The sequence below is a fragment of the Miniopterus natalensis genome, chromosome 7 (assembly GCF_054644295.1).
Source record: "Miniopterus natalensis isolate mMinNat1 chromosome 7, mMinNat1.hap1, whole genome shotgun sequence".
In the NCBI taxonomy this organism is placed as follows: Eukaryota; Metazoa; Chordata; class Mammalia; order Chiroptera; family Miniopteridae; genus Miniopterus; species Miniopterus natalensis.
In genome coordinates this window covers 32,796,837-32,817,737 of record NC_142087.1, presented here as the reverse complement: position 1 = coordinate 32,817,737, position 20,901 = coordinate 32,796,837, and the positions used below count along the sequence as shown (strand labels likewise).

At 48.7% G+C, this 20,901-nt stretch overlaps 1 protein-coding gene across 1 annotated transcript in view; it reads left to right on the top strand.

Annotated features, from left to right (window-relative positions):
• Positions 1-1,415: 1,415 nt before the first annotated feature.
• Positions 1,416-20,901, top strand: part of NETO1 (neuropilin and tolloid like 1) — a 71,526-nt gene continuing 52,040 nt past the window's right edge. The window contains exons 1-4 of the mRNA XM_087818903.1: positions 1,416-1,572; positions 3,482-3,535; positions 3,772-3,909; positions 9,570-9,818. Of these exons, the coding sequence (XP_087675029.1) occupies positions 1,545-1,572; positions 3,482-3,535; positions 3,772-3,909; positions 9,570-9,818 (469 nt within the window). The 5' untranslated portion in view covers positions 1,416-1,544. The remainder of the gene's footprint in view (positions 1,573-3,481; positions 3,536-3,771; positions 3,910-9,569; positions 9,819-20,901) is intronic.

The following is a 20,901-nucleotide window of genomic DNA, read 5'->3' as shown; positions in this document are numbered from 1 at the left end:
GGGTCCCGGGTTCGAGGGCCTACGGGAGGCCCCGCGTCCAGCTGGCGGTGGGTCTGCGCGCCGAGCCCGCGGCCGCCAGGGAGGCGGACAGCGCGGGGCGGGGGCGGCGGGGCTGCTGCGCCCGGAGGGACCCCCAGCGCCCGCGCTCGGCCCTCTGCGGCCCCCTGGGTACAGCTCTTTCCTGGCCACTTAGTTGCGTTTTAGGAGCCGGGGCATTTCCAGGGCTGTTCCGCCGGCAGCTCTCCCCGCCCCCCCCATCCCAGTTTAACTCCCTGCGCGCGAGCTCGCCCTGTGGGGGTGGGTCGGAGATACCCAGTGCGTGCCTCGGGGGTTCAGGTCTCCGGGAGGGTGGAGGTAGGTGGCGAGAAGCCCCAGCCTTCGCAGGAACAGGTTGGTGGGGGCGACCCCCGCACCACGCCTGGAGATGAACCGGGAAACTTTTCCTGCGGGGCTGGCCTCCGAGCGCCCAGCGCACGTCCCCGGCCCCAGCCCCGCGTTCCCGGCGAAGCCCCCACCCCCAGGGCGCGGAGCCCCCTCCCTCTCCACGCGGATGTTGAGGGGCGGGAGAGGGGTGGGCCGCAACTTCCTGCCCTTAAAAAGTGAAAAATTAGCCCCCGTTGTTTTGGCCTGACGGCCCCTCCCCCTGCGCGCCTTTTCTCCGGCGCTGGGATCCAGCGCGGATTTGCCGGCTGCCCGCCGGCCCCCGCGGCCCGGTGGGAGTGACGGATCCCAGGCTGGTCCTCCCTCCCTCCCTCCCTCCCTCCCTCCCTTTCCCCCTCCCGGGGATCGGGGGTGTGCCGTCCTCGCCGCGCCCAGCGCCGTGCGCCAGCCCGGGGCGCCCGCCCAGCCTCCCAGCTCACCCCGGCCCGGCGGCCTGGAGGGTCGCGCGCCCGCGGCTCTGCCTGGCGCCGGGTAGCCCTGCCCTCCCCGGCTCCGCCCCGCCCCGCCCCCCGCCCCCGCGCCCCCCAGCCTCCTCCCAGACGCCCACCGCCCTCTCTCCCCGCGAGATCGCAGAGGAGGTGCGGAGCCCGCGCGCCCATGACAGACCCGGCCCTCCCGTCGCCAATGCCTCAGCGGAAGCGCCTCCAGGGCTGGACCGAGGAGGGCCGCTGCCCCGACCCGCTGCGCGCCGTGGATGTGCACCCGACCGGGGACTGAGCTCGCCCGCCGCCGCCGTCGGTCCCGGGTCCCCGGCCGCGGCGCCCCGGGGCTCCGCGCGCGCCCCCTGCCCGCGCCCTCCCGGCTGCGGCGGTGATGCGGGGGAGGAGGGCGCAGCCCGCGGCGAGCGGCGCCCGGCTGTGATGCCCGCGTCACGGCGGGGCTGCTGGCTGGGCCGTGACCGCGCCAGCCGGGCGGAGGACGCGCGGGTCCGGGTTTTCCGCCGCGTGGGCTCGGCCCTCGTCCTGCCCCGCTCCCGCCGCCCTGCGTCTCGCCCCGGCCGCGCGTCCCGCCGTCTCTCCGCCCGGTCCTCCCCGGCCGCTGGACGTCTCCCCGTCTCTAAATGGAATTAGTGGAGCCCGGAGCCTCTGGTGTAGCGCACAGACATGACCTATGGACGCAGCGTGCTTCCCAGTGAGTACCGCCCGCACCCCGCCCGCGCCGTCCCGCGAACCCGCAGTCCCCGCGAGTCCGGGCGGGCGGAAACTTTCTGTATTGCAGCAGAGCCGCGGGGCGCGGGCGCGGGGCGCGGGCGCGGGGCGGGCGGCCGGAGCGGGTCTCAGCGCCGCCGGGAGCGGCCCTTCCCTGCGCAGGAGCATCGGGGGCTGGCGGTCTAGGGGCGCGCACGTGCGGGGCCGGGGCGTGGGCGCGCGGGGGGCGCAGGTGCAGACGGTCCGCGGGGTGGGTGGTAGCGAATATTCCTTCTTAGGGGGCCTCGGGAGCCCAGCGGGCCCGCATCCCCCGCCCCCCGTTCGTAGTTTAGGGCGCAGCTGAACGCAGCGCTGGAGGAGGGCGGGGGGGGGGGCTCAACTCTCAGGCCGGCGGACCCCAGAGCGTGGCTTTGGGAGTGTGTGGTCGGCGCGCAGGGACCGGAGCGACACTGGAGGAAAATAGCATCAGAAGTCACCCATCCAGTGACAGGCAGCCTGAGAGCGAGTGAGGGACATGGCACATCCTAACGCCGGGGTTAGAGTTACCGGCCGCGCTGGAGAGGCCGGGGGCGCCGTGTTCCCGGAGTACCTGTTCCACATGTGATTCCCGCAGACGGGGCGCAGGGTGGCCGAAACGCCCCGTGCGCCCTGCCGCGATGCTTGTGGACAGAGTGGCGGCCGGCCCAAGTCAGGTGTGTGCTGCTGAAACACACGCCAGAGCAGCGGCTCACGTTCCCTGCCGCCGGGCTGGAGAACAAAGTCACAAAGCTGGCAGTTCTCAGCCGCTCCGGCCAGGCCCAGGACCTTTTTCCTTGGGGTCGTCTTTAAGCAAAGGGCATTGATAGGGTCCTGCAGCCAGCTTGGCTTGGGGAATGCTGTGTGTGTGCCCTCCCAAACGCAGGCTAAGTGGAAACTTGCCTTTACCCCTCCTGGCACTTAGAGCTTTTCGGTCACTGGGCAACAATGAAAATAACGGGGAAGAGAAAACATCAGGCATTCTGACGGCCAGGTCGGTCGCTTTAACACTTTCTGGTTTTAAGTTTTGTCGAAATGCGGCGTGAATCACGAATGTCAGAAGTAAACAGAAAGTTCAGGCTACAACGGCCGTGGCTAAGGGACAGGTCGGAGTCGCTCTGAGACTGAACAACTGACTTGGATAGCACGCTTACGGCCGTCGCCTCTGTCAGATCAATAGTCTATTTCTGGAGAACAGTGAATATTAAATGGGAGTTAAGGTTAGGAGAGATGAATGCTGCAGCCTGGAAAACGCCGAGGGCGGGCTCACTTGGTGGAACACTGAGTACCTTTTGTAGGGAACATTGCTACGGGCCTGCTGAAGGCCAGGATCGGAGAGTCCACCCTAATTTCACTTGCCCTGTCCCCCGCCCAGACCATAGGTTTGCTGAGTGTTTATTTCCTAAAACACAACAGCATGGCAGTGTGTCAGCGTCAGTCCTGGGGTCTGACTGCTAGCATTTCACGGTTTTCTCCTGTTTCCCCCCTTTCACCTGCTGCCAAGCTCTCTTCCTGCGGGGACGCTGGCGCGGCCCCTCGTGAAGGGCGGCTGGGACAGTGTGGGTCCGAAGCCCGACTGAAGTGGGACAGCAGTAGGTTATTAATAGCGTTGTCCCTTCGTGCCCGGCGGCGTTCGCCCGAGGGTCTGGGTCTCAGCCGTCCTTACCCCGCGTGCCTTCCTGACGGGATTCCTAAGTCTTCCTGGTGTGGGCATTTTGAATGAGTGTGAGCAAGCTCTGAGTCGACCTGGAACAGTTAACAACAGTGACGTTGACCTGCTTTGATAAGTTACATCATGCGTTGTTGTTAGAGCTCTTAATCATTTCGGTGCATATTAATATGATCTCTCTCTAATTTTTTTCTTTTTTCTGTTTCAGTTGTAGCAAGTTTAATCATCCTTCAGTTGTCTGGGGCAACCAAGAAAGGGGCAGGTGCGTTTCTTTGGAGAGCTGTGGGTGGGAGACCTCTAATTATTAACATTCCCCCGTGTCCCCTATATTCTTAACATCCCAGAATGTATGAACATTTGTTCGTGTGTAAATTGAGTGGTTTCGACTAAGACAACCTTTAGAAATTAATTTACTAATGGGTATTATAAGAATGTGCCCTGTATTTTTAGTTCTATAGAAAATTGGATGATGGCTCTTTTTAAAAAAATATTTTACAGAGAAGCAAACCACCTCAGAAACCCAGAAGTCAGTGCAGTGTGGAACTTGGACGAAACATGCGGAGGGAGGTGTCTTTACCTCTCCCAACTACCCCGGCAAGTACCCCCCGGACCGAGAATGCATCTACATCATAGAAGGTGAGGAGCGGGGCCCGCCTGGGCCGCTGTGCTGGGGATGGACAGTTATGGAAACTGGTTTTGGAAACCATGCCTGTGAATATCTCTCAGTGGGTCAAATAACTATAAACTCTGTGATTAAGCTAATTATTGAAATTACTAATGATGGGTTAAGAACAAATTCTGGGAATTACAAACACAGAAACAACTTGGCTATTTGGCAGTTGACTTAATTGCTTTGGAATTCTATATTAGTAGAATGGACACACGGTTGGCCTAATACTACCTAATGTGTCACAATTTTGGAAACTGGTGTTTTACTCGTTTAACAAGGATGAGAATAACCTGCAGATTTGTTGTTTTTCTCTTTGCTGATATAAAGCACAGAAAGCATATGCATGTCAGAAATAAATCTCGAATCCCATTTTCCAAACATCTGTCCGAAGGGCAGCTGCCTTCGTTGGTACTAGCAGGTGACGCTATCGTACTTGACCACCGAAGTCAGGATTCCCAATTCGGATGCCTCTTTCCATCTTTTTCCCCAGCTGGACAGAGCGATGGTGCTGGAACGAGATTCAGTTCTCTCTGGACACTTTATTGCCCTTACCCTTGTAGGTACCTCCCTGTGAAGTATGATTTTTAGAAGCCTAGATGAACATTTTACCTAGTGATAGGTTTTAATATGTGTTAGTAACTAACAGCCCAAAACTTGCAACCTCTTCCCTGACACAGACAGACAGACGGGCAGAGCTACCTTAAAGGAAAGATATGTCTCCGCTCAGTGTTTACTTAGAAATAAGGGACTCTTACTTAGAAAGAAGCAGCCTTTATGTTTAACTGATTTCAAGAATTTCTATTTAGAAATGATTCACTTTCCTTTAGCAATTTTGGGGCCAGCATCTTTCCTCTCGCCTTGTCCTGCTTGAGGTTGAACTTCGAACAAAGGCGCACCTCTGATGGGGGGGGGGGGGGGGGCTGCTGAGAGAGCAGAGTCCCGGCCCGGCCCGGGTGCTTTCTCCTACGGCTGATAGGAAAGGAGGTTGGGATGTGGAAATTCTGGGGTAAAATTAGCTCTTTTTACTAAGTTAATGTTAGGTACATATATTATATAGATACGTGCTATGAACTTTAAAATAACATAGATTGAAACATTTAGTCATAGGAAGCAGGTGTGTTTGTTGGCCCAAGTTTACAGATAAAGAGATGGGTTCAAGTTCACATAGCTTGTGTTTTGTATTTTACACTTCAAATTATGAAGAATCATGAAGTTAACTAGTTCCCTCATTTAAATAATTAATTCAGAAGCAAATGCTTGCGTGTTAATGGGCTTCCATGCCTATCATCAGTGGAATCAGAAAGCTCTGCTCACATTGATTTTCACATCACGCACATGTCTGCACTCATTCCTGGGACAGGAAGGGCGGAATTTAAAGTCGGCAACTGGGTCCTCCTGTTACTCTTTCCCATACTTTTATAGCCTTTTGAAATACTTCATACTAGTCATTTTTATTCATATATTTATTTAGCTAATATTTCCTGCAACAGCTACCAGGAAACAGCCGCTCTTCCAGGTACAGTCTGGACAGTGCTGACCAGCACAGCCGTGAGGCTTGCCTTGAGCTGGTCACCACACGGTTGGGCTGGGGACTGTGCTCCTTTCAGGAAACAACCCAAAGTCTCCAAACCAGCACAGCGTGCGGACCAGGGGAAGGGAGAGAGGCCTCCAGGAGGCGGAGGTGCTCAGCTCATTTTCGCAGAACAGGCAGGAGGTGGTCATTCTCCTTATGGAATAAGGAGCACAGGCGGGCGTTGACAGAGGCGTGCTCAGGACCTCGCGGAGGGCCCTCGGCCCCTGGAGAGGGCGAGGGCGAGGGCGGGAACCAGCGAGGAGGCTGAGGAGGGGCCTGTCTCAGGTTCCGGAGGACTTGGGAGTCCCCGTGCTCCCCCGGGAAAGTGAGTTACGGACGGGACGATGGAGTGCCACTAAAATAACTTAGAGAAATGAAAAGGCGGGATTTTGATGAAGTGCCTAAAGGGGAGGATGCAGGTTGAACCTGACTGTGAAAGGCCAAGTAACTGTGAGTGGCAGCGGGAGCTCCAGCCGCAGAGGTGCCGCGGGCGGCGGGCCGAGGGGAGGGGTGGTTTTGGGGAGCGGGACCTGGCTGTGGGAAGGAGACGAGAGGGGGCCCCAGGACTCTTCTCGACGTCTTGGCTTTGTGACTTGTCGGATGGAATTACTGTACCAGACAAGGAATATAGGTAGAGGAAGACGGTTTCAGGGAAAAGTGACGTGTTCAAGTTTGGTGTTTATGAAGATGTCTTGTAAGGAGATTGGATATATGGATCTTTAACTCAGTGCAAGGTTCTGGGCTGAAAATATATATTGGTAGGTCATACGTATAGAGGTTTCGAGGGTATTAGAGATTGTTATTGAGGATACAGAGATGGCTGTTGAAGTTAATGAATAAAATTGCCCGGAGAGAGTATCTGGAGCACTGTTTTTCAGCTCTTTCAAAACATATAGACTCCTAGGCCTGTCCCCAGAAATTTTGATTTAATTGGCCTCTGATAGAGCTGCAGGCATCATTATATCACAGTAGCTCTCCACTGGGATGACAGTGGCACCCAGAGCACTGCTCTAGAGGGAGATGAAAGAAGACACAGAATTTCAGGAAAACCATGTGTAAGGGGTGGGCAGAGTCAAGAGAAGGAAAAGCCAGGGGATGGACTGGAGAGTCAGGTTTTTAAAGGCCACAGCAGCTGAGTGAACTGAGGTTCAAGAAGCAGGAAACAGCGAAAGAGCCGGCATCACAGAAAAAATCAGTTCCAAGCAAATGCTTCTGCTGTGTGAGGCAATTAAGAATGTGTTAGTCATTTCAGGGTGTGTGCTCTCAGGACACAGTGGGCGTGGAGCCAGCTCCCAGTGGGTGGAGCGCTTGGGGGGTCTCTGGACCCACCATAGAAACGCCGTTTCTTTTTTCCTTTGTCTTCTTTTCTTTTAATGGGGCAAATCGTCATGTTTAATTCTGTGAAGGATTGCCTGTTCTGCAGGAAAAGGTAAATTTAAAACACAAGACAAAGAGGTATAAAGAGTTGGTTAAGTTTCTTAAGGTAAGAAGATAAATTGAGCTCAATGCAGGTGCAGCCTCAATCACAGAAAGGGGGATCCCTTTTGTGGGTTTCAGGCTGTCCTAAAACTCCCTCAAATAGGAGGCAATATACCGGATAAATGTGCAGTATTTAGGAGAAAGGGCTCATAGGTCTGAGCGTGTCCAAAGAGTCCCCAAGTGGTTATGACCTCTTGAAAAGGGAGCTGCTGCTTCAGATCAAAGGTGGCTTATCGAGAGAGTGACAGTGAAGGGCAGCTGTGGCCTGAGAGACTTGAAGGGGGAGAAAATGGAAATTTAGGGAGTTGGACCTAGAGAGTTCTCCATGGTTAACATGCACCATCTTCGCTCATTTTTCACCTGCAGCGAAAACCATATGACATACTTATTTTTTAAAGTTATGTTACTACCTTCTAATATTCAGTTAGTGGAATTTCAGATGTGAGTGTGTGTAGTTAACTTCAATATTCTGGGCCAAAGAAAATGAATTGTCCATGTATAATGTGGTTTACCCAGTGCCATAGAGGGTGCATTTCCTGAAGGAACATGGAGAGGTTGGATCTTCTGCGATGGACAGAACTTAAGGGGCAATGAAAATGAATGTACAAATAAGTGAACTCGTGTTGGATGGCCATGAATTTCCTAATAGGGAAAATAGATGGGTATATGCTGATTGATAGAGTTTTGGCTAAATTTGCTTTACCTTTCCCTAAACATACATTATTTATTTCTAATGAAATAATAGCCCTTATTCTGACAGTTTGCTTCCTCATAAAACTGATACCGGCTTATCAAGAGGAGACAAACAGACACATTCTATAAGACAATAATACATACTTTGATGCTAATACATAAATAGGCCCAGTTTCTTAAGCATTTGCCTTTTTGCTTTTAGACTTGTGGATGGGGGAGGGGTATGGTTTTCCAGGTAATTTCTTAGGATATTTTCCAATTTTCACATTTTAAAAAATCATTGGTACTTCCTCAAATCTGTATTTGTTGACCTTCATGATACATGTTAGTGGTAGATAGACCTATTCTGATTTTACTCATAAAGGTAACAAATGTCTCTGCAATGACCAAAGAGTTAGAAACATTTTTAGAGATTAAAAATCATCCATAGAATAGTCTTTCAACATGGGTTGACCTCTAACCAGGGTAGCTTCAATTTTATCTTTGGAAAGCATCAAGATTATATTTCTATTTTATAAGTCTCTAATTTCCAATTCATCGTGTATCTCGAGTCTGCATGAATTTTTGACTTCCATGCATGCAAAGCTCTAATTTTAGAGCCATCAAGGGTAATACTCAATATACATCTAAGAACCAGGGTGGCGTGAACGGCAGCCCTTCAGAATGATCACTGAGCACTGATCCTGTGAGGAGAGCTGTGCCAGGACTTAGCTTTCAAGTGTCCAGAGGGGGCAGGTCCATGAACAGGGCCTGGCGGCTGAGAAGCACTCAGAGGACTCAAGTCAACAGCTGTTTACAAACAAAGACAAATGTGTGGCTATTTGAACACCTGTTCGGGCTGTTCGGGGGTATCCTGGCTGAGTACCAGTCCAGATGCCTGAATCCTGAACTGGGTGGAGGTCACAGGGAAACATAAAGGCACCAGCAAGCCCATCCACGTGGAGGTTTCCAGAGCTGCCCTGGAAGTCCGTCCACGATGCCTTAGAGAGCTGTGAAAACATTTATGCAGATTATAAGCTCATGTACAATTTACCCAGTGAAGAATTTTTCGAGAAGTCCTCACTGACAAGTACTGTGCTGAGTGCTGGAAAAAGGTGAATAAAGCCTAGTCTTAGTGAATAGGTTTAGAGAGGTTTCTTTTAAGCGAGACTTGCCTGTAGAAACAGGAGTTAACAAATTGGAGTTATTTAGATACTCAAGAAAGTGGGGAAATGCACAGAAGCCTAAACAAGGGAAGATGGTTTGTCTGAGGTGACCTGAGCTTGGGCAAAGCGAGGTGACCCTGGGCGTGTGGGCCGTAGGACACCCTCCAGGATCCCATATGTTAAGTGTTTTGATCAGTTTTCCTGAACTGTTAAGAGGGTTGCTGAGTAAGTTTGAACCGGGGGGTGACATGAAAAGATTTGTGTTCAGAAAAAGATTGCTCTTCACTGCCTTGTACCCACACTTTGATCTTTCCAGAGCCATCTGATTGGGCCTATTGGGACGGTCGCATAACTGTGCCACCCCATTCTCAAGTGGCGTCTGACCTTAAAACTGGGTAGCCCAGAAAATACAGAAAGAAAACATGACAGAAACATGCTTCTCTCCTTTCTAAACCCAAGTTAGCAGCCTTTCACAAAAACACTGAGTTTTTAGTTCTCTGTTAGACATGGAAATGGTCATTTTACATCAGAATAATATTTTGTAGGATCATTCCTGAGACTTTATATGGAAATAGTATTCCTTGCAAAGCTAAGTGTAGAGCATGCTGGCTTTGTGTTTCCACGTGTCTCATGCTCAGAGTTTGATAGATGTGCAGATGAAATCTGAAGCAGAATCAGAAAAATCAGATTAAAGATGTCAGAAGGGCCTCGTAGATATAATTCTTCTATTTTTCAGCGGCCCCAAGACAGTGCATTGAACTTTACTTTGACGAAAAGTACTCTATTGAACCGTCTTGGGAGTGCAAATTTGATCATATTGAAGTTCGAGATGGACCTTTTGGGTTTTCTCCAATAATTGGACGCTTTTGTGGACAACAGAATCCACCTACAATAAAATCCAGTGGAAGATTTCTATGGATTAAATTTTTTGCTGATGGGGAGCTGGAATCCATGGGATTTTCAGCCCGATACAATTTCACGCCTGGTAAGTAAGCTCCTGTTTCTTCCTTACCTCTTTTCCTTCCTTAGTTTAATATCTTCCCAGTACAGGAACTTTTATAAGACAACTTTATGATTTGTCAAAGAATTTTCCAGTTCTATTTAAAATCAAACCTCTAGCGAATGCTCTCTTTGCATTTCATCAGTTCTGAAGGGGAATAGGTTTTCCTTAAGCCCGCGCGAGGTGAAGTCCTGTGACTCCAGGGTCTGAACGGTCATCAGCAACACAGTTAATTGAACGGACCTCCATTAAGATGAAACGTGTCATTTCACAGATCGTCTTTAATAAGGAAGCTAATTATACATTAAATCCCAATCAACTCGAAAAGGCAATCGTAGTATCCCAAAATGTATCCATCAAAATGATCTTTGGAGAATTTGAATAAAAAGCCCGTTGGTTCTGAAAACTATAATTTTTAAAGCAAATGGATCTTAGTATAAAGCTGTGTAATCTCTTTATAGAAATGCAAATCCCTAGCAGTTGGGATGAAAGAAAGACAGAGACCCGGGGCAGCCACGTGTTCATTTGCGGGACCTGGCAGTCATAATCTGTAATTATGCAATTGCACACTCTGTGTCAGTCCGCCCATTAGCTTGCTCCTGTCAAAGAGGGTCTGTGATGTTCACTGGCGCACTTTATGATGAGCTATCACTTAGCACAAGAAAAACTGGTTATCACATTTTAAACTGCAAGAATGTCAGGCTAAAGCGGTTTGAGATTTGACCAACAGAAGCCTTTTTTTTTTTTTTTTTAATGGAAAAATAAATCAGGTTACATTATCTATATACAATTGCATATTTTTTTTTCAGTTTGTACATACTGTTTTACTTAGGTGAGAACAGGCAATAGATGAAATTGGGATATATGTAAAATTTGTTGGAGTTTCTATCCTATGTTACAAAGGTAACCTCAGAGCAGGGCTTGGATGCTCAGTTCAAGTACTAAAACTTTAAAAATAATATAAAGTGAACGATGACTTTCACTATGACAGCATATGTCAAGTAAGTCAGATGTTAACTGTATGAGGCACATTCACCTTAAACAGAAATATTTCTGTAAGAGCACTGGGAGATTGTGGCCTTAATTATGCTTTGCTAATATTGTATTGTTTACAGAAATCATGGATATTTTACACATGTAGCTCAAAACCTTTTGATGTATTTTTAAAGGTGCAAAGATTTAGATGACTTTCTTAGTGCTAGAGTTGTAAATGGAAATACGTAATTTTCATTAACTGATCATTTCGAGCATAACCAGGGCCTAAAGATAGCTGCACGTGGTATGGTCTAGGCTTTGATCGGTTATATTTTCATCCTGGGATTGGTGATCATGGGATTAAGTCTAGGACTTAAAATCGTGGTTTCACAAAGGGAGGGTCAGCTAAGAGCTTATCGATGCAAGGGATGCGGCCGACCTTTCTGACTGTCCTGGGGACCTTGTGAAGGGTGCAGCTACTCCGCCTCCCCGTGTTGTGACCAGCTAGGTGGGCCCCTGGGTGTTGTTCTTTGCTTCCTGTTACTTTAGAGACACCTCGCTTCACCTAGAGAGGAGGGAACGTAAGGAGATGATTCTGTGAAACGAAGGACAAGCTCAGGATTGACGGAGGCCTCGATGTTCACTGCCCCATAGAGAAGTGGACGCTGGACATATGAGGGAAGAGGGGCCATCAGGAGAAGGAGGTTGTAAAGGCCCCATTGCAACCGAAGTCGATAATCTATGGCCCCAGGCCACTGCCTGGTGACAGTAATCTACAGTTCATTCCAGAAAGAGGCATTGCGGAGGGGGCCCACTAGTTAATGAAACGGAGGGGGCAGCAATGGGCCCTGATGGAGACAGGTTCAGGGAAGAGGGAGCCAGGTGGGTTCCCTTTATTCCCGCTTAGCTTTCACCCGGTGGTGGGCTTGAAGTAGGGACTTGGGGAAGCTGAGGGCCGAGATCCTCAAGCCAGCTTCATGATTTAAGTCGTAAGGCGTTGCTGACATCCCCAGGGCACCCTGGGGGCCTGCACACTGGAGGGGAGGGGGCTGCCTGCTCGGTCACCTGGAGGCCTGGCACCAGCCCGCATGCGAGGCTGGGAACCAGATCCGGCTTCCAGTCCTGCTTCTGTTTCTCGCTTGCTGTAGACTTTGCACCTAATCCTCAACATTCTATGTCACGGTATTTTTATTTGTAAAATCGGGATAATAGGGACCATTTCATAGGATTGTTTGAAGATAGATTGATTGTTAACCAATGCACATTGATGAATTTATTCACTTCCTGTAAGATCTCAGCTATTGGCAGCTAATATTTTCACTAATTTGACCATGTTCTTTAAAAGCTAAGGAGGCTTGGTATAGATGACTAAGGGAACAAGTGTCCCCTGATATGCAAAACTAATATCTACACGATGTCACTTTTTCTTGCTAGGTTTGTTTAAGGGGGTCTAGGCCTCCATGTGGGGTTATAGTTATTTCTGATGGCAGTCATAAAACATGCCAAAGCAGAAATAGCCATGGGAAGGCCAGGTGGTTTTATTGTTTTTATGAATTTACCACAGTCTGCGATCTGGACCCTAATCTTACAGACTCATGATGTTGGCACACTGAGGATGCTCCCACCATAGGGATGAATCACATTAACCAAGCTAACGCGGCTGAGTGTACATATATGCAGACGTGCACTTAACCACGTACACAGACATACACACACATATAAACATGCACACATTCTCAGGAGGAATTCTTAGAAGCACGTAGCTAGGTTTTCTTATGGGCAGACTTACGTGGGTACGCACATGCTAATCAGAAGGTTGATGGTGCCTGTGGGATCCAGTTGAAGCTCGGATGGCACCCTTGTCTGGTAGCATCCAGCCAGGATGCTTGATTCGTCTCCACGACATGGGTCATTTTTCCACTGTGCTCTGGGTCTCAAACTGCCTGGGTTGGTCCCCCTGCCCAGTCCTCAGCCCCCATATTGCCTGACCAGGACACTAATTTGTGTCAGCTCTTATCGTAAAACTTGTCTCTGTTTCTTAAGATGTTCATAAAGTCAAAGAAAGTCTCTTTGACTTTCTTTTCTTCTCAACTTAAAAAAAATACCCTTTCCTCCCTGGCTCTGGGGTTGCTTCAGTGGGAAGCGGCCAACCTGAGTGCAGGGTAGGAGGGCGGAGCCGGGGGATGTCCCGGGGCTTTTCCTGCCTCTCCCGACTCATTCCCTCGATTCCTCACTTATTCCAGAAAGTGGGGTGATGCTCGGACACTGTGTCATCGCCCAGGCCCACTGTGCGGCGATGAATCAGCCGCGATTGCTGGAGGATGTGAGGCTGAGCGATGACCAGACGTCAGCTGGCAGATCCTGGGCTGTGCAGACTGAAGGGCGGGCGAGGCCCGGGGAGGGTCGGGGCCTGGAGCCCTGCGCCCTGTGCCCGCAGGAGGCTCCCGGACGACCTGCTGGGAAAAGCTCTCTTCCCTGTAAACAGAGTTGTGTTGGGGTGTCTCCTCTCCAGGTCCCCAGAAGACATGAGTTCAGAATCACTGAGAATGGTAAAAGTCACCTGGTGGAAAATTTGATAACTTAGTAAGAAAACACATAAAACTGCTCGCAGTAATAGAATGGAATTGCCTTCTAATCTTAAGATGACTAAACAAATATTTAAACCAAAATTCTTACATGAAAACGAATGATAAGAAAATATAGGGGACAAAAGTGCTTTAATAATACGAGAATAATATTCACCAGAGTAATAACCACGATTCCTCCGGGCAGGAGCCGTGGGGGATAGGAAGGATTCCGAGGGACCAGGATTGGGATGCAGTGAACACTGTCACCATCATCAGTAATGCTTTAATTTGAGAAAAGATGCCATATTTTTGTATTACTTGTATAAATAAAATTATTTAGGATTAAAAAACCTAAACAGAAAAAAATACTATAGTCGATCATTTTTAAATGAATTTTTAGAAGGGAAAATACCATTTCTCCATATTACACCATTTTTTTTCACTCAAAGAACAACTTTTGAGTAGAAAATAACTTTTCCCTCTAGCCTTTGTGCTTTAATTTTTTTGCCAGTTGAAAATATAAACTACAGAGAAAACATGTGAGAGTATCTGTCCCCCCTTCCCCCCAGCCCAGTGGCATTACCAGGGGCTTTGTTCAGTATTAAAGAAAAGCATCCAGGCCCCGTCTGGCTTGGCTCAGTGGCTCCGGATGTGTCTCTCTCACATCGATGTTTCTCTCTCTCTCTCCCCCCCTTCCACTCTCTCTAAAAAGCAGTGGAAAAAATATATCCTTGAGTGAGAATTAAAAAAATTAGGCAAGAAAAGCATGCGGGATGCCGTCCGCCCGAGGGGAGAGTAACCCTTTTCCTCTCTTTAGGGTCATGTACCATTTGTTTGCCTTGTTTTCTGCTCCCTAATGGAGGCCTCTGCTGGGTTCGGACAGGGCTGGATGTTTATGGAGCCTTCCTCTTTGGATGATACGTTTTCTGAACTAGTTTTACGAGTTATAACAGAGTTATAACACCCTGTAGGAGGAATTTTAATGTAAAGATCATGCCTCGAAGTACCCTGTGGGTGAGGTTGAGTTAGGCCTCGGCATGGAAGTCAGTGGAGGTGTTAAATAAGTTGAATTTCTGACGCTACTTTGTACTTAAATAGCACCTTTCATCTGAGGAGCTCAAAGTGTTTCAGGAACATTCTGCCCAGTTCCCAGTCTCCTCTCAGACTCGGTTCTGATGGACTTCAAAGCAAGGGAAGGACACACTGCAGTGCAGTGATTTAAATGCAGTGATTTACAGCGATTCCTATGCATATGAATCCAATATGTTATTTAGGTAAAATGCTGTCATGGATTCGATGTGATTTAAATTATTCAGGCAATACTTTTCTTTTTTTTATCTAAAATGTAAGTGCGTGTGTGAGTGTTAACCGTGGTGAAAGTTCCTAAATTTTCTTGTCTGGATCATCAGAGTTTTGATAAATGCTCCGGCAAAAAAGAAAGAAAGTATGCACACATCTATATTTCAACAACCGAAGCTTCATCTAGATTTTGCATTAAAGATGAAAGAATAGAAGGTTTGAGAGGCTACAGTTAAAAGAAGGACTTTATTTGGCTACTTTGCTTTTCACATAGAAATACAATATGGAAGAAGGTTGGGTCAGATAGTCCTTCTATTATATTTACACTATAGACGCAAAATATTTTCATTTCAGCCCCGGCAAAAGCTGACAAAAGGAAAATTTATGGGGGAAAGTCACATGTCTTCTTGAGGCAAATGTTCCAAGAAATGAAGTTAAAAACTTGAGAGTCACAGAGGGACGAATTTATCAACGTCCAGTCGGTACCGCGGGAGGGCAATCTCATCGATCCCTCACCCTCGTGCCCCAGCCGGTGCCGTGGCTGGTCGGGTGCGTCCAATAGAGGCTCAGGGAGGAGAGGGGGTGCTGCGGGGCTAGGTGGGTGTTCAGGGGGGACGCTGAGAGTGGGAGAGAAGATCTCCAGGATTAGCTCCCATCTGTGCAGAGAATACTGAGGACAGTAGCGAAGGGGAAGGGAGGTTCTGAAGTTTCCTGCACGGAGAGGATGCCCTCCTCATGGTGGTGCGTCCCGCCGAGGTGCACGAATGGTGTTGGGGTGCGTCCCTGCTTGTTTAGCGGTGAATCGCAGGCCTGCCCTTTTCTGCCTGGTGCGCCTGGGACGGCCGCAGAGTCTCGGGTGTATTCCCGTGTAGATGTGGATCTTCTTTAGAGTTGAGAGGGACCTTGGAGTTCGTCTCCGTCCACCTTGTCGTTGTAACCTAAAGAAACTGCGGGTCTGGAGAGGGGGAACCCTGTAGAGGCTGAGCTGTGCCCGGGCGTAGTTACGTAACCACTGCGCCCGTGCGCCTTCCGTCGAGGGTGGAGCGTGCACCTTTAATCACATCGCGTATTGCAGGCACCGTCCGGGCAGTTATAGTGAGAAATTTAATTAAGCGATGATACCGTGTCACCTACATTCCACCGTTCACTGGGGCATGGATTTAAAAAGCCGCCCCTCCCATGGTGGCTGAAATGTCGCTCAGTCCACGGCGGCCAACGTCCCCTCTGCCGCCGATAGAAAATTCTGCCTTTGCAGCCACCTGAGCCTCGTGAGGTCCCTGGCTCACTGCCTGTGCTGCTCAAGCTTCTGCCGCTACGACACGGTCAGCTGTGCGTCATGGTCTTCTCACGTGAAGCTTGCGGCTCACATGTTAAACACGCAAGGGAAATGATCGTTTCTTCCTCCCAGACCCCCACAGTCTCTGACTTTTTCTTGGGATGCCAGTTGCTTCCAGTCCCCAGTAGTATCCCTCTCTCTGGGCTGCACTAAGGACCCTCAGATGAGAGGGAGAGAAGGGCTGGTCCTGTTCGCATTCAGAACCCCTGCAGCAGACCGTGCTCCTGTCTACACCTGGAACTGGGTCCTGTTTGCTAATTTGCACAAAGGTGTCTTATGGACCAGCCGAGGCCGTGCCTCAGTCACTCATAATCACATCACCTCTGCACCCAGTTGCACAGTAGTCCCAACATCACAGGACCAGAACCCACCCTTCACTTGAATTGTCCGAAGGAGAAATTATATCATTTGAGCAAGGGGAATGCTCAAGAAACAAAACAGAAATAATGTGTATGTTCTATCTCCATTTTTCATTCCCTTTCTTCCCCCCGGGGTTTCTATAGTTACTAGACTTCTTGATCAACCTTCTCTTAGAAAACTCTAACATTTAACTTATTGTATATTCAAGAAGTATGCTTTTCAAATTGTAAACATCCTATATATTTTGCCTAAGAAAATATTATCTAGCCTTTTCATTTTTAAAACATTTCCTTTCAAAACAATTTACAGATAATTTGAGGTTTATTGTTACTTTATTTAAGTGCAAAATAAATCAAGGAATTGTCAGGAAAACTACTCGCACAGCTATTTCCTTGGCTGAGATAGTTTTCCCGCCTTGGAGTCTGAATGCCGCTGTAGCTATGCAAGTGTAGTTCACGTAACTCTTCGTTAAGTGAATGCACAGAATAACTTAGTATTTGCTGTTTCCATTTATTCAACCAATATTTATTGATCCACTAGGCTAACACTGTAGAAATACAGTATGTAAAATAACTTACCTTCCTGCAGTGGCTTCATAGACTATAAGAAAAGAGAAACTAGGTGTACTGGACATTAAAAATAAGTGTGTGACCTAAGTCCTGGAATTTGAATATATTAGGTTACATAGCAATGGGAAATCAAAATAGTAGGTTGGATTAAGGATGCCAGTCTGCTGCCTTTAACCCAGGGTGATTAATTTGGATTATCTGGGAGGGCCCAGTATAACTGCCAAAGTCCTTCAGTGTGTAAAAGGGAAGCAGAAAGTCAATGTTAGAGTATGTGATGTAAGAAAGACTCTGATGGCTATTCCTAGCTTTGAAGGTGGAGGAAGGGCCCACGAGCCAAGGAATGTGGGGAACCTGTAGACACTTGAAAAGGAAATGAGTGGAGTCTCGTCTAGAGCCTCCAGAAAGGAGCACAGCCTCACCAACACACAGATTTTAACCAGGCGAGACCCACGTTAGACGTCTGACATCCAGAACTATAAGATAAAATAGCATTGTTTAAAGCCACTAAGTCCGTAGTAATTTGTTACAGCAGCAATAGCAGACAAATACAGATTTTGGTGCCTGGAAGTAGGATTTTCCATCTGGATTTCAAAACGTCTTGACTGGTAGGTTTATTTTTTCTTTTTCTTTCTTCCCTTTTTGGACAGAAATGTCTATAAATGTCATCCTGTGCTTGCCCATCACTGTGTTTTGGGAGCAGCTAAGATGTTTCTTGAGTTAGGTTCACAGATGGAGAGAACTTGTGCTTCAGGGTGGATTATACCCAGGGCCTCATCTGTGCCTGATTTGGATGCTGTACACGTTGAGATATGGGACTGTTTAGTTGATGCTGTAATGGGTTGAGACTTTTGGGTGCCTGGAATGGAGTGAATGTATTTTACTTGGAGGGGGTGGCTTGAATCTCTGTGGGCCTCAGGTTGACCTGTGGGAGGAAGAGTAATGGCTTATGCACGTGTCTCCACCTGAAAGTGTGGAACCTGAGAGTAGGTTGTGTTACATAGCACAGGAAAGCGAAGGCTGTGGGTTGAATTAAGATTGCTGATCGGCTGACCCTCAGATGCAGGGTGGGTGATCTGGGTGGGCTCGGATATCACGAGGCTCTTTTAATGTGGAAGACAGAGGCGGAGGAGTCAGCGTCAGAGTGGTGCACCATGAGAAAGACTCAACTGGTCGCTGTTGCCCTTGAAGATGGAAAGGGCCCAGGAGCCAAGGAACGTGGGCGGCCTCTAGAAGCTGGAAAAGCCAAGAGATGGATTCTCTCCTAGAGCCTCCAGAAAAGGAACACAACCCTAAGAAACTTCGATTTTAACTCAGACCCGTTTCAGACTTGACACCCAGAACTTAAAACGCCTGTGTTCCAAATGCAGGTTACCCAGCCCGCTTAGCTGGGCTTTCCTACACATACATTGATCCCCTATATCTACGTGTGTATATATATAAAGTTCGGTGTTATGTGAATGCTATCTTCATGCATAAGCATGTCCACAACCACAGCAAAATAACAACTTGCAACTCTTTCCAAAGATGTGCGCGGGGTGGTGGTATTTTTGTTTGTGGCAATAACAGCTATTTGCAGAACCTGGCACCCTTTACGCCTCTGCCTCTTCACGGCATATTTGCCCGAAGCCTCTGCTTCCAGAGAGCTCTGCTGTGTGTTCTTGCTCGGTTGGCTGGCTTCCCACCTTTCCCCAGCTCTGCTGACTTGCTTGAAATTCTGCTTCAGTACATCCTGATGGCATTTTCCCTCCCCGCCTCCTCCAGACACCTCGCTTCGACTAGACGGCCACGGCAATCAGAGTGATTTTAATGTAACAGGACTCTCCAAGATCAGCAGGGCAGTTACCCACAAAAGACTTAAACGCGACTTGTTTCAGCGGGAGAATACATTAGTCATAAATATGTCACTTCTGTTTTGTTCCCTATCGATCATAACGCGAGTCAGAGGACTTCTATTCCCGGGGAAACTTTTCTTCTGAAATTTGCACTTCAAAGCCCCAAGGAGTCTAAGCGATTCAGAGAGAAATCAATGCTACCTTAAAACATCCCGGACTCTATTATGCTGGCTGGTGCCATCGGAAAGGAAAGCGGATTTCCTTTAGGACACTTGGTGGCAAACAGGAGAGGGCTTGCGGAGTGGCCAGTGCTGGGCTGAGAGCGGGAGAGGGTTGTCATGGTGATGCCAGGTGAAGTCTGGACCCGAGGCTCCCACGGGCGGAAATGAATCAGCCTGCGGAGACCTGCTGGTGGAGAGAATTGGTTAACTGGTAAGGACATTACTTGTAGCGTTTTTTTGCGGGTGCCTATTACCTTCTTTCAATAATAATCTTGTTTGTTGAATTTATTGGGGTGACATTGGTTAATAAAATTACGTAGGTTTCAGGGCTACAACTCTATAGTATATCGTCTGTATATTGTAGTGTGTGTTCACCACCCCAAGTCATTTCTTTCCAGCACCATTTATCCCTTATTTGCCCTCTCCTACCTCATTTTGAAATAATATCTGCATCTCAATTCTAAATTTTAAAAAATGATCATTTAAAAACGTCTACAACCGTGTTTATTTTTCTTTAACGGTTTACCCGTTGTATCATTCCCATTCTGTCCATCCTGTGCGTTGTCCCCTTGGATTCTCGCCGGCCTTGCCTTCCCACTCCTTCCGCTCACCTGGGCTGCGGGCCTCATGCCTTGGTCACTCCCGGGCAGGGTGCTTCTCACCACCGGACACTCGCCGCCTCTCCAGGCTGCGGAGTCCCAGGCTCCACCTCGAACCTGTTGACTCTGCCAGCCGCTTTTTGTGTTTGTTATGCTCCCTCGTTTTGCTAGGGAAAAAACCCCGACCCCATTTCCTTCTGAACTGTTTACGAGCCTTAACGTAGGAGAAAAGTAGCAATTATATGCATAAATAGGGTATTGAATTTCCTGTGTATAGAATGTCCATGCTGGCCTTTAGTTCGCTGTCCTGAACTTTTCGTGTCCAGCCTGAATCGGATAGATTTTTTTCTTCTAAGAACAACTCATATGCTCTGTTCTGGATCTTAGAGTCACCCACCGTAAAGCCCAGCTCCTGTTAATCGGGGTGGAGCAGCGCTGGGAAAGGGAGGTCGGCGTGGCCCTCTGTCCGCGGGCGAGGTATTTCTGTACGCCCGTGGGGCACCCATGTTCTTCAGTGGTTTCAAGTTATTTTAAGTGGCACCTGTACCGCTTCATCAGAGAAACAAATCCCTGATCATTCAAGGCCATCGTTTATAATACACATTCAACTAAAAGGAGGTCATTCGAGGCCTTTCCTTTAAGACAGGCTGGAAGACACTCCGTTCCTTTCAGAGCATGTTGGCGACAGGCCCGACCATCGCCCTGGTCTACTTGTAGAGGGTCCTTGGTTTTTGTTTGTCTCAGCATAAACCCATCTTTCCCATGCGTCCACAGTTTTTCCGCAGTTTCATACAGGGGGGGGGGGGGGGGGGTTGTGTGTGTGTGTGTGTGTGTGTGTGTGTGTGTGTGTGTGTGTGTGTGTGTGTGTGTGTGTGTGTGTGTGTGTAAACTGCGTAGTTTTGTGAAACATGTGTGAATCATGGGCCATAGGGCCAGATTGTCTAAATTCAAATTCTCGCTTTGAAATGTCCTTATTAGATGACTTTTGGTAGCAGAGATTTGCTTAACCTCTTAGAGTTTCAGTTTCCTCATGAGACCAGCACTGGACACACATTTGTTATGACTTTTCCTACCTGAAGACAGTCAAACTGCTGACGTTACCTCCCACATGACTCGATATTCCCTGAGAGCAGGTCTAGGTCTTTGACCCTTTTGTCCAGAGCTTCATTTAACACCCGTCGAAGGTATTTGACCCACAGTCGTTCCAGGCTCTACGCTGTGGGCTGAGACATGAAAATAATTGAGATGCAGAATCTGTGCTGGGCGGAGCTTCCTGTGTATTTGACGCGTGCTTTCCACAGTCTCATAAT